This window comes from Lontra canadensis, unplaced genomic scaffold, assembly GCF_010015895.1.
Source record: "Lontra canadensis isolate GAN:19392208 unplaced genomic scaffold, GSC_riverotter_1.0 scaffold74, whole genome shotgun sequence".
NCBI classification, from domain to species: domain Eukaryota; kingdom Metazoa; phylum Chordata; class Mammalia; order Carnivora; family Mustelidae; genus Lontra; species Lontra canadensis.
Genome location: NW_022631068.1, coordinates 7,255,408 through 7,265,663, shown reverse-complemented (window position 1 = coordinate 7,265,663; position 10,256 = coordinate 7,255,408). Strand labels below are relative to the sequence as shown.

The following is a 10,256-nucleotide window of genomic DNA, read 5'->3' as shown; positions in this document are numbered from 1 at the left end:
GGATGGGATTAGATGTGCAAGGAGTTATTAGGGAAAACCATATTTGAGAAAACAAATGGAAAGAGTTAAAGAAGGCAGGGAGTGGCATCAGATCTGGATTGAAGGAGTGGGGAGGATGGAGCTCCGGCCACATTCTAGGCAGGAGACTCAGTTGCAAGAGAGTAAGAAATTTTCCTCTGAACCAATGGTGGGGATTTGGGAACCAAAGCTAGCCTTGAAGAGATCCAAGTCTTACAGGATGGGAGACTTTTATTGTGGGAGGCAGCCATGTGCACCATAGGATGTCTAGAAGCATCCTTGGCCTCTATCTGCTATACACCAGTAATAGCCTCCGAGTTGTGACAAAAGAAAATGTCTCTAGATTTCATCAACTGTCACATAGGCAGGGGATAAAATTGCCACTAATCGAAAACCATTGTTTCACACAAGTAGGTTTTCTACCCTCTGATGAAAGTTAGTATCTCTGAAGTCCCACCCTTGACAACATGAGATTTCCCCTAAAGTTATCTCTTCTTGCATGATGAGGTACAATTTGTGACCTATTACTAAAGACTTGCTTACACATCTTGTGCATGAAGCTTGTTTATAACAGATGTGTCCTCTGGTGTCTAGCAAGGAGCGATTTCAGCCTAAAGCCTTCCCCACACTTACTGCAAATATAGGGTTTTTCCCTTGAGTGTGTTCTCTGATGTGTGCTGAGAGTTGCCTTATCACTAAAGCCCCGCTCACACTCCTGGCACACAAAAGGCTTCTCTCCAGAATGTGTCCTGTGATGTCTTATGAGAGCTGACTTCTGGGTAAAGCCTCTCCCACACTCCCTACACACAAAGGGCTTCTCCCTTGAGTGGGCCATCTTATGCCTGATTAGATTTGCTTTCTGGCTAAAGGCTTGCCCACACTCAGGGCAGACATATGCCTTCTCCCCAGAGTGTGTCCTCTGATGACTGATGAGATGTGACTTCTGTCTAAAGCCTCGCCCACATTCCCCACACACAAAAGGCTTCTCTCCTGAGTGCGTCCTCTGATGTGCAACAAGAGTTGACTTATGTCTAAAGCCATGCCCACATTCTTGGCACACGTAAGGCTTCTCTCCAGAGTGAGTCCTTTGGTGTGTCATAAGAGCTGACTTAACACTAAACCCTCGACCACACTCTGCACACATATAGGGGTTCTCTCCTGAGTGTGTCCTCTGGTGTGTGGTAAGGTTTGACTTATCACTAAAGCCTCGTCCACACTCCTGACACACAAAAGGCTTCTCTCCTGAGTGTGTCCTCTTGTGTTTCATGAGGTACGATTTCTGACTAAAGCTCCGGCCACATTCAGGGCACAAATGTGAATTCTCCCCTGAATGAATTCTCTGATGTTTGTTGAGAGTTGATTTGTCTCTAAAAAGCCTCCCACAATCCCTACACACATAAGGCTTTTCCCATGAGTGGGTCCTTTGGTGGGTGATAAGGTTTGACTTATCCCGAAAGCCCCGCCCACACTCCTGGCACACAAAGGGTTTCTCCCCTGAGTGTGTCCTCAGGTGTCTGGTAAGAGTTGACTTCTGGCTAAAGCTTCGTCCACACTCCTCACACGTGAAAGGCCTCTCCCCAGAGTGGGCCATCTTGTGAGTGACTAGGTTAGACTTCTGGCTAAAGGCTTGCCCACATTCTGTGCAGATGTAAGGCTTCTCCCCTGTATGTGATCTCTCGTGTGTGATGAGAGCTGATTTATAGCTGAAGCTTCGACCACACTCACTGCAAAAATAAGGCTTTCCTCCTGAGTTGCTCCTCTGATGAACAAAGAGGGCTGATTTCTGGCTAAAGCCTAGCCCACAATTTCCACAATTCGCTACTTCAAATCCTGAGAAACCTACCCACTTTAATACTTTCTCTGTTTCTAAATGGTTTGCCTTCTCAGCTGAGCTGAGCTTTATTTCCATCACTGTCTTGCCTTCCCTCAAGCTTATCAGCTGTCCATCAGGTGGGCTGAAGAAAGCTCTGGAGGTGAACCTCCTCCTTGTCCTCTCCAGCAATGATGTGGAGCCTTCTTCTCTGTCATCGTCTTTCACTCTGTCGTTGCAGAAGCTTTCATAAGAGAGTGATTGCTGCTGCTGCTGTTTATGGTAGGCTGGGCAGAGAGTGCCTGCTAGCAAGCCTGGGCAGATTGGAAGGCAATGATCGTGTAGCCTGTGTTGGCGTTGCCAACTGCAGAAGTCCAGAGCAGAGGAGGAACCAAGTTGAATTTCTGGCTTTGCATCTGCTGAGCAGGAGCTGGGCTGAGCTTCACCCTCTTCTGTCCAGGGTCCCTCCCCCTGCTCTAGCAGAATGACAAGTGTTGGCTTGGGAAATGGGATTCCCAGGGAGACCAAGTTGCTATAGTTTTCCAGCATCACACACCTGTACAGCATCCTCTGAGTGTGGCTCAACAGCCACCACTCTTCCCGGGTGAAGTCCACAGCTACATCCTGGAAGGACACAATGGCTGCTTCTCTCCTGGCTGTTAGCCCCGAGGCCATTTTTCTGGTCACCTGAATGGTCTCCCAGAAGAAGGGTAAGGTCTTCTCTCTGCTCAGATTTGCAGTAGCTACCCCCAGGACAGAGTCTACATGTCTGATCCTGGATGCGGGGACTTGTCACTGAGAGGCTAAAGCCAGTGGGGACACAACTGCAATGTCTGTCCCACGGCAGGTATGACACTGTAAGGGATAACAGATTAGAGGCAGGCTCCTTATATCACACCTATCTTTCTTTAAGAAGTTTTATAATTTTAGCTTTTATGTTAAGGGTATGATCTATCTCAAATTCATTTCTGTTTGGTGTATAATAGAGATCGGGGTTTTTTTTCTTCCCATATGGAAAGGAAGTTTTCCCAACACTTCTTAAAGAGAGTTCTCTTTTCCCTTTAAAGTGCATTGAAGTTTTTGTTGAAACCATTGGGTTATATAAGTATGGGTCTCATTTTTGACTCTAGTCTGATCTCTGCTATGTTCTGCTAGCTTTTGATGATGTCCATACATGAGCTGGAAGATTTGGCTACACTTTCAGATAGGTTTGCTTAGTTACTCAATTTCACAAAGTTCTGGAATCCAGTCATTTAGAGAATGGCCAAGACTGGGTGACTTCTCTTTACCTACCAGGTCTTTATCCACTGTTTTTTGTTTGTTTGTTTGTTTGTTTGTTTTTCTCAAGGGTGGGGTGGGGAGAGAGAGAGGCATAATTGCCTGTCTGAGCTGAGGTTCCTCCAATCTACAGTCTCTTCCAACTAGCTCTTGGCATCCTCAGTCCTCCCATGGTACAACCTGGCAATGACCCCCAGAAAGAAGTAGCTACTGCTCTCTCTTCTTCTCTGAAGTGTTTGTTTCTCTATAAAATTCAGTTCAGTTAGCTTCTTCCAATCCTCCACTCTTCTCTACTTCATAGAAAAATGTGATTTTTATTTTTTTAATGTTTTTCTTGTTGTTACCATTGGAACAAATGTCTTTTTTTTTTTTTTTTTTTTTTTTAATAGTCTAACTGACAGCAGAAGTATTCCTGGTGGGGAAAAATAAAGGGAGAGAGATTAGAATTGTTTATGAGGAAAATAAAAAAAGAACTCACATTTTGAATCTTTTGTGCTACCAATTTTTTTTCCTCTTATCATAGTTATCATAAATTGGCTATGTTTTTGCCCTCAGCCATTGAAATTTAGTCATAAGCTTTACAGTTAATATTTAACTTTAATAACATTATTCTAGGATCAAATATCAAAGTTTTACCTTGCTTTTGTGATGGGAGATAAAATGGAATGATAGAGGTCCATATAACTATCCAAAGAACAGGAGTCACCTTCGTAATTTTTTCTCCTGTTATTTATATTTGGCTGCTGAATATGCTATCCAAAAAGGCCTTCTCAATGACCCTTGAGAAAGTTCTTTTCAGCAGACACTGAGGAGTAAAACAAGTCAGAAGTTTGTTCATTATTTCACAATGAAAAAGCAGCAAGATATGTATCATTTAAATAAGAAAGAGAATGATGACTATGACATTAAGAAGTGCAGAAATGAGATGATTTTTTTAAAGTAAGTTAGAGAAATCATCCCTGTTGGTTACAGTGACCCAGTGAGGCTTAAAGTGAGGACGCAAGAAGCTGATAATAGGAACATTTATTTGGGCCTGGCATTGGCTATTGATTCACAAGTAAGCCTGGGTCTTGGATTCTAGCTAGGAGCATTTGGACAAGTCCAGTTAAACACAGCTTCACTAGATGTGCAGACTGTTTGAAACTGTTTTTGTTTTATTAAAGACAGCATTCACCGTGGTGCTCCTACAGTCTTTCAAGGCATATAAGAGAAGTGACTAGACAATATGAAGGAAGAAAAGAGTCTCCTTGTGTGCTTTCCCTGTTGTTCGCTTACTTTCCCATGTTAACCCTCCCCTAGCAATGTTTCAGCATTCAGACTACACAGGAGGGGTTATCTGAGCGCCAGCACTCTTCACACCGTTCACACAGAAGGGCATGATGATAATCATGGTGATAATAATAATGGGTAATAATAAGAATGGTAATAATAAATGAGACTTCTTTATGTTTCATGTAGAGGCCAGCTTGTAGGCACAAATACAAGCAAAGATCATTCAAGAATCGAAATGCTCACTGTAGAATTCTCTATGGGTAATATGAAAAGATAAAATGCTTATTCTCAGCATTTGAGCCTCAGAATTGAGGCCCACAGCAAGATGATTCTCAAAATATCAGTGTAACTCAAGCTGCCAGTAGGAAGAGGGAAATAAAGAGAATTCTTTGATCCAATAAACTTGAAAATCATTTGGTTGATCCATTTATACATGTTTCTTAATTAAAAATCTTCTCCAATACTTCAATATGTCTAAATTCAATCTCAGGCACCAAGATAAAGACATGGGATGTAGTGTTTCTGAAACATATTTGATGAAGAAATTTCTTTCCCAAAAGTATCTTCTGAGACAACTATTCTAAAAAACATGCTTAAAAAAAAAACACAAGAAGTCCAAAAGGAATGCTTTATTTCATTCATAGCTCTTTGAAAACTTTTATGGAAATTGAATCATTTATTTTATAGGAAGAAACCAGAGGAACTCAAGATATATGGAGAAAAGTATATAGTATAACATTCATAAAAGATTGGTCTTTGTCCTTGGTTAATGCTCAAGGAAATTAAATCATTAAACAACTGCCCTTTCCTCCCATATTTTCTAAGTGCAACATGCTTCATATCCTCATCAGGAGGTTTTGAGATAGTGTTGTGTTGTGAGTGTCATTGATGTAGATGTGTGTACATGCGTGTGTGTTGTGCATTTTAGAACATCTGATGAAACTAAACAGTGAGTTCCATAAGAGAAAAGACCAGCTGTTATCATTTTTGTTTTCCAAAACTAAACTGTGTCTATAAAACAAATAGAAGCTTTGAAGTAAACCATTTCATGTAATTAAACCACTTCATCTAGGTCCTTTTCAAATTGGTATCTTTTGAAGTCTACAGTTTGCAAGATCATTTTCCTATGATATATAACAATAAATATTTATTAAGTGTATAATATGGTCAGGTGATATAGGCTACATGCTAAGGATTCTTCTATTTCCACTGCCCATTTATCAAGGAGCTAAAAATATTAGAGGACAGTTTAATTCATAATATGGAGGTAGTTTGAGCTTAATAACTTTAATTAAGAGACCTAAACAGCTGTGAACCGAAGGCAGAGGCTTTAACCCACTGAGCCACCCAGGTGCCCCTAAACAGCTGTGAAGAAGATACTACTGCAATAGCATTTAGGTTACTAGAGGGCTCTCTGCTTGATCAAGAGAAGTTAAGGTATTCATACACCCTTAACCACCTGGAAAGTAACAATCAGAAGTATAATTAGAGAATGGATAGAGACTAGTGCTTTTCTTTCCAGGTGAATAATAAAAAATGAATGTCAATTTCAGCATAAGGCTTAGGGATTAACTATAAAGAGCAACTTATAAATATCTCAGGTAGTAGAGGATCTCTGAATGTCATACCAAAATTTCAGCCAGGGGACTGCAGTGGTCAGTGGTGGGGGCATGAATAAAGGTAAAACCATGAGGGAAATGAGGGTAGGAATGGAAGTAGATTAAGTTAGATCAAATGGCAACAGAGTAAAAGTGAGAGAAGCTAAAAGAGTGAAATAAGGGTTCATATTCTCATAATAGCATTGGCAAAAGAATGATGTTAATAATATTTAAGAATGAGTCATAGCTATCTTGGACAATGATCTTGGCAATGGCAGTACACAGTGCCTTCTGTGAAAAATCCATCATTCTAAGTTTTCTATAAAAATAATAATGTGTCTATGTGTGTGTATGTGTGTGTGTGTGTATTTAAAATATGAGGTAAATGTTCTCATGTTCCTCATCTGAGGAATGAGGCACTGGTTAAGTGATTTTTCAAAGTATTAGAGTAAAAGACAGAACCAGCATGAGACAGAAGTTAAACTCATTGTTAAGGCACGGGTAAAGACAAAGGAGAAATGCAAATGGAATGGACAAAGTTCCCTCCAATTTCCATCAAGTCACAATAAACTATTCTCAACATGGAAGTGTCTAACATAGTAAATTCTATAAATATAGGAAATATTGGGGACAATTGTTAACCACTTCAAATATGTATACTTAAAACTGCTATATGGAAATAAAAAGAGCTAAGGATTCAAACAGCAATCTAGTTTTGGCATCTGAGCCCTTATCAGTATGATCTACTATCTCTCTGGACATAAACCCTCTAATATGGGTCCAGACAACTTTATAAGAAGAAACCGAGCCATAAGCAGAGCAGAGAACAAGGGAACACAGTAAGCCATTTCCTATAAAACAAACAAACAAAAAACACTAAGAAATAACAACTTGTTTATGTGCTTGTTTTAATTTTGAACTGATATAGTATTAGTCCTATATCTGTAGGAATAAGTAGTCAGTCACAGTCAGTGTCTTTTAAGGACGTGTGCTTAACTATTATTTTGCCAAGTATAAAGAAAGGCCAATGATCAAGGATAGAAGACAGCCAAGAGTTGGCCACAGAAGATTCCATGAAAGCACACCCAGCGCTATCTTTCATGCCATTACTGCCTTTTGCTTCCTTGGTCAAATCCAAGAAATAGTTGCATATGGTTAGGTTTCCCAGATGTTCTCATCTGTTCACCACATGTCAGCTGTAAATCCAAGGATTTGGACTGGTTTCATATATTCTTTTTTAACTTCCTTATAATTAAAGAATTAGATGGTCTTTATATTATCATCTTGCCAATTCACTAGTAAATAAATAAAAAAGGACATTTAAATATATATCTGTACTGTAACAGCAGAGTCAGAACTAGAATAGTGAACTCATAGATTATCTGTTACCTGAGGAAGGAAACACATTTTTGCTAGAACTATGTTATGTATATTATTCTTACATGTGATATGGAACACAGTATCAAGAAAGAGAGAGAGACAGTCCCAACCATATACACTAAATTTCTGTACCCTTAACAAAGTTTTAGAGGAAGGCCTAAGGAAACCAATGTGTATTGGGCTCTCATTATTTATAAGGGTGTAATACATTTTTAAGATTAGGTCCGTTTTTAAATCTATGTAAATTTTAAAAATCAAATTGATGAAAAAGGAAAAAGACTTTCAGTTCTTTATCTCAAATTCTTGAAAATGCTAAAGCCAGAAGTTTATAGTAAAATATCAGATACATCTCCTTATAGATAATAACATCAGTTTATTGGTGCTATTATCTCTCTATCTTCTTATAGAAAACAAACTCAGGATTAAAGTGAGCAAAAATCACACTAATAATTGTGTTTACTGCCAACCTCAGACTCATTTGGAAAAATTTTCAAGAAAAAATATTTTCAGAACTTTCAAATAGGCTATAGTTAGAGTCTGTGAGAAAACCAACATTTTATAAGTTAGTAAGAATCCTGATGAATATTATGTGATAATTTTTATATGTGTTAGAGAACACACGATTTACATCCCTTAAATTAAAGCAATCAGGAATTAAATAATGGCTTGAACTCAGTGGGATGCACCCCCAGTATGGTTTACAGATGGTAGCAGTTAGATATGATTCCTGGTCCTGCTCCTAAAGTGGTGGGTTCAGTAGTGAGCAAGTTACTTTCCCTTCTCTACACACCAACTTTTCATCAGTGAAATGGAGATAGTATTGTATGACATAGTTTCTATAGGTAACCATATGGCATTTGTACACTTACATTTATTTTAAGAGATAGATTTCATTCCAAACAACTACAACAAAAACAAAACAAACAAACAAAAAATCCCAAGAAAACCACAAAAGAACACAGGAAAAATTTTGGAGGTGATGGATATTGTGATTGTGGTGACGGTATACCAGGGGTAAACATCTGTCCACACATCAAGTTATATATAGTAAATATGTGCAATATTTGTATCAACTATACTTCAATAATGGCTTTTTAAAAAGGAAAATAAAATGAGAAAGTGCCCAACAGTGGTTACTAATATTATTTTATTTGTGTTATATATATTTTTTTCTTTTGTTTTTGTTTTTTGGGTTTTTTTTTAGCATTTTGTTTTTCTTAATTTATTTCATTATGTTAAATTAGCCAGCATATAGTACATCATTAGTTTATGATGTAGTGTTCAAAAATTCATTAGTTGTGTAAGACCCAGTACTCATCACAACATATCCCCTCCTTAATACCCATAACCCAGGTACTCCAACCTCTCACCCCTCTCCCTTCTGTAACCCTGTTTGGTTTCTGGAACCCAGAGTTTCTCAAAGTTTTTCTCTCTCTCTGATTTCTTTCCATCCAGTTTTCCCTCCCTTCCCCTATGGTCCTCGGTGCTACTCCTTGTGTTCCACATATGAGTGAACCCATATGATAATTGTCCTTCTCTGCTTGACTTATTTCACTCATCCTAACCCCTTCAGTTCCATCCATGTCGATGCAAATGGTGGCTATTCATCCTTTTTGATGGCTGAGTAATATCCCATTATTTATATGTACCACATCTTCTTTATCCATTCATCTGCTGAAGGGTTTTTTGGCTCCTTCCACAGTTGGCAAACCCTTGTGTTGAGGATTGACTTTCAATAAATCACAGTGAGGGCATTCTTAAGTATTATTAGTGAATCTCTCACCGCTTCTATGTATCTGTGGTTTAATAGTTACAAAACACAAGTCCACTTGGATTAAAAAAAAAAAAAATCTGGGGAAATAAAGCCACCTTCCCAAGGTCATGTTCCTGAACCCATGTGCTTAACTCCGTCACAATAATTCTTCTGGCTATGCAAAGTGAGTTTGTGTTCCTGATACGAATCCCAAGCTACTGCAAGAAGCCAAATCCCAAAATTAAAATAAAATAAATTGGAGTATAATAGCATGAATTAACATTAAGTACAATTGAATTTTTTTGGAAATGATCAGGAAATTCTTTTGAATTTAGCCAAACTAAGTGGACAAAGTTTGGCATTTGCTTACTTGCCATATTAGACCATCCTTTCCCTCCTAGATCTATATTCTTTCTTGAAGACTTCTCTGAGTTCCTGCTTCTAATTTTCAGTACCCCATTCCCTACAGATCCATGTTCGATACCAGGATAGACTAAGACATTAAGTGGTATCAGTTAACCTTTTAATAGGTTAGGAATAGCAACCAACACAGACATGTAACCACCAATGGGGGTTTGAGGTTGAAATACGTGGAGATTTTGAAATCTGAAATAACAATTTTTAGATATTCACCTACTTTTCCTTGACCCTTTAGCTTAGAATTCTCTATGTTTCTTAAAAAATTTCATTGTAAGATTCCAAAAGACAAAACATGTTTATTGCAGGGGGAAATATATATATGTATGTATATATATACATATGAATATATATACATACATATATATATGTGTGTATATATATATATAAAAGAAGAAGAAAGCAAGGAAACCTTCCAGACTCTTCCTTCTGGAGACATCCATTGTTAACCCCTTGGTACACTGATTTCTAGATCCTTAGATGTGAAATTCGGTCCTCTATTCTCTGAATCATGACAGCTCTTTGCACACTCAAACACAATTATGCTGAGCCTGTCTTTAGTTTTTCTCCACTCAAAATCAAACAAAACCAAAACAAAAACCCAACACACTTCTTCTTAGCATTAAGTCTTTAGAACCATGCCAGTACATCCCAATGTCACTTTGTCAGTAAAAGGAATAAGAGATGTTTTCTGTTCCTCTGAAAAAATTATAATGAAGCAAGGTTTAGT

General features: G+C 38.3%; 1 protein-coding gene across 1 annotated transcript; it reads right to left on the bottom strand.

Annotated features, from left to right (window-relative positions):
- Window positions 1-340: 340 nt before the first annotated feature.
- LOC116881428 (zinc finger protein 133-like) lies at window positions 341-2,559 on the bottom strand. Its single transcript, XM_032881224.1, has one exon. The coding sequence runs from the start codon at window positions 2,501-2,503 to the stop codon at window positions 584-586; it is 1,920 nt and encodes a 639-aa protein (XP_032737115.1). The 5' UTR covers window positions 2,504-2,559; the 3' UTR covers window positions 341-583.
- Window positions 2,560-10,256: the final 7,697 nt, after the last annotated feature.

Bases quoted from the DNA above. Each gene is read 5' to 3' on its own strand.
- LOC116881428 (XM_032881224.1), bottom strand. From the start codon at position 2,503: ATGGCCTCGGGGCTAACAGCCAGGAGAGAAGCAGCCATTGTGTCCTTC.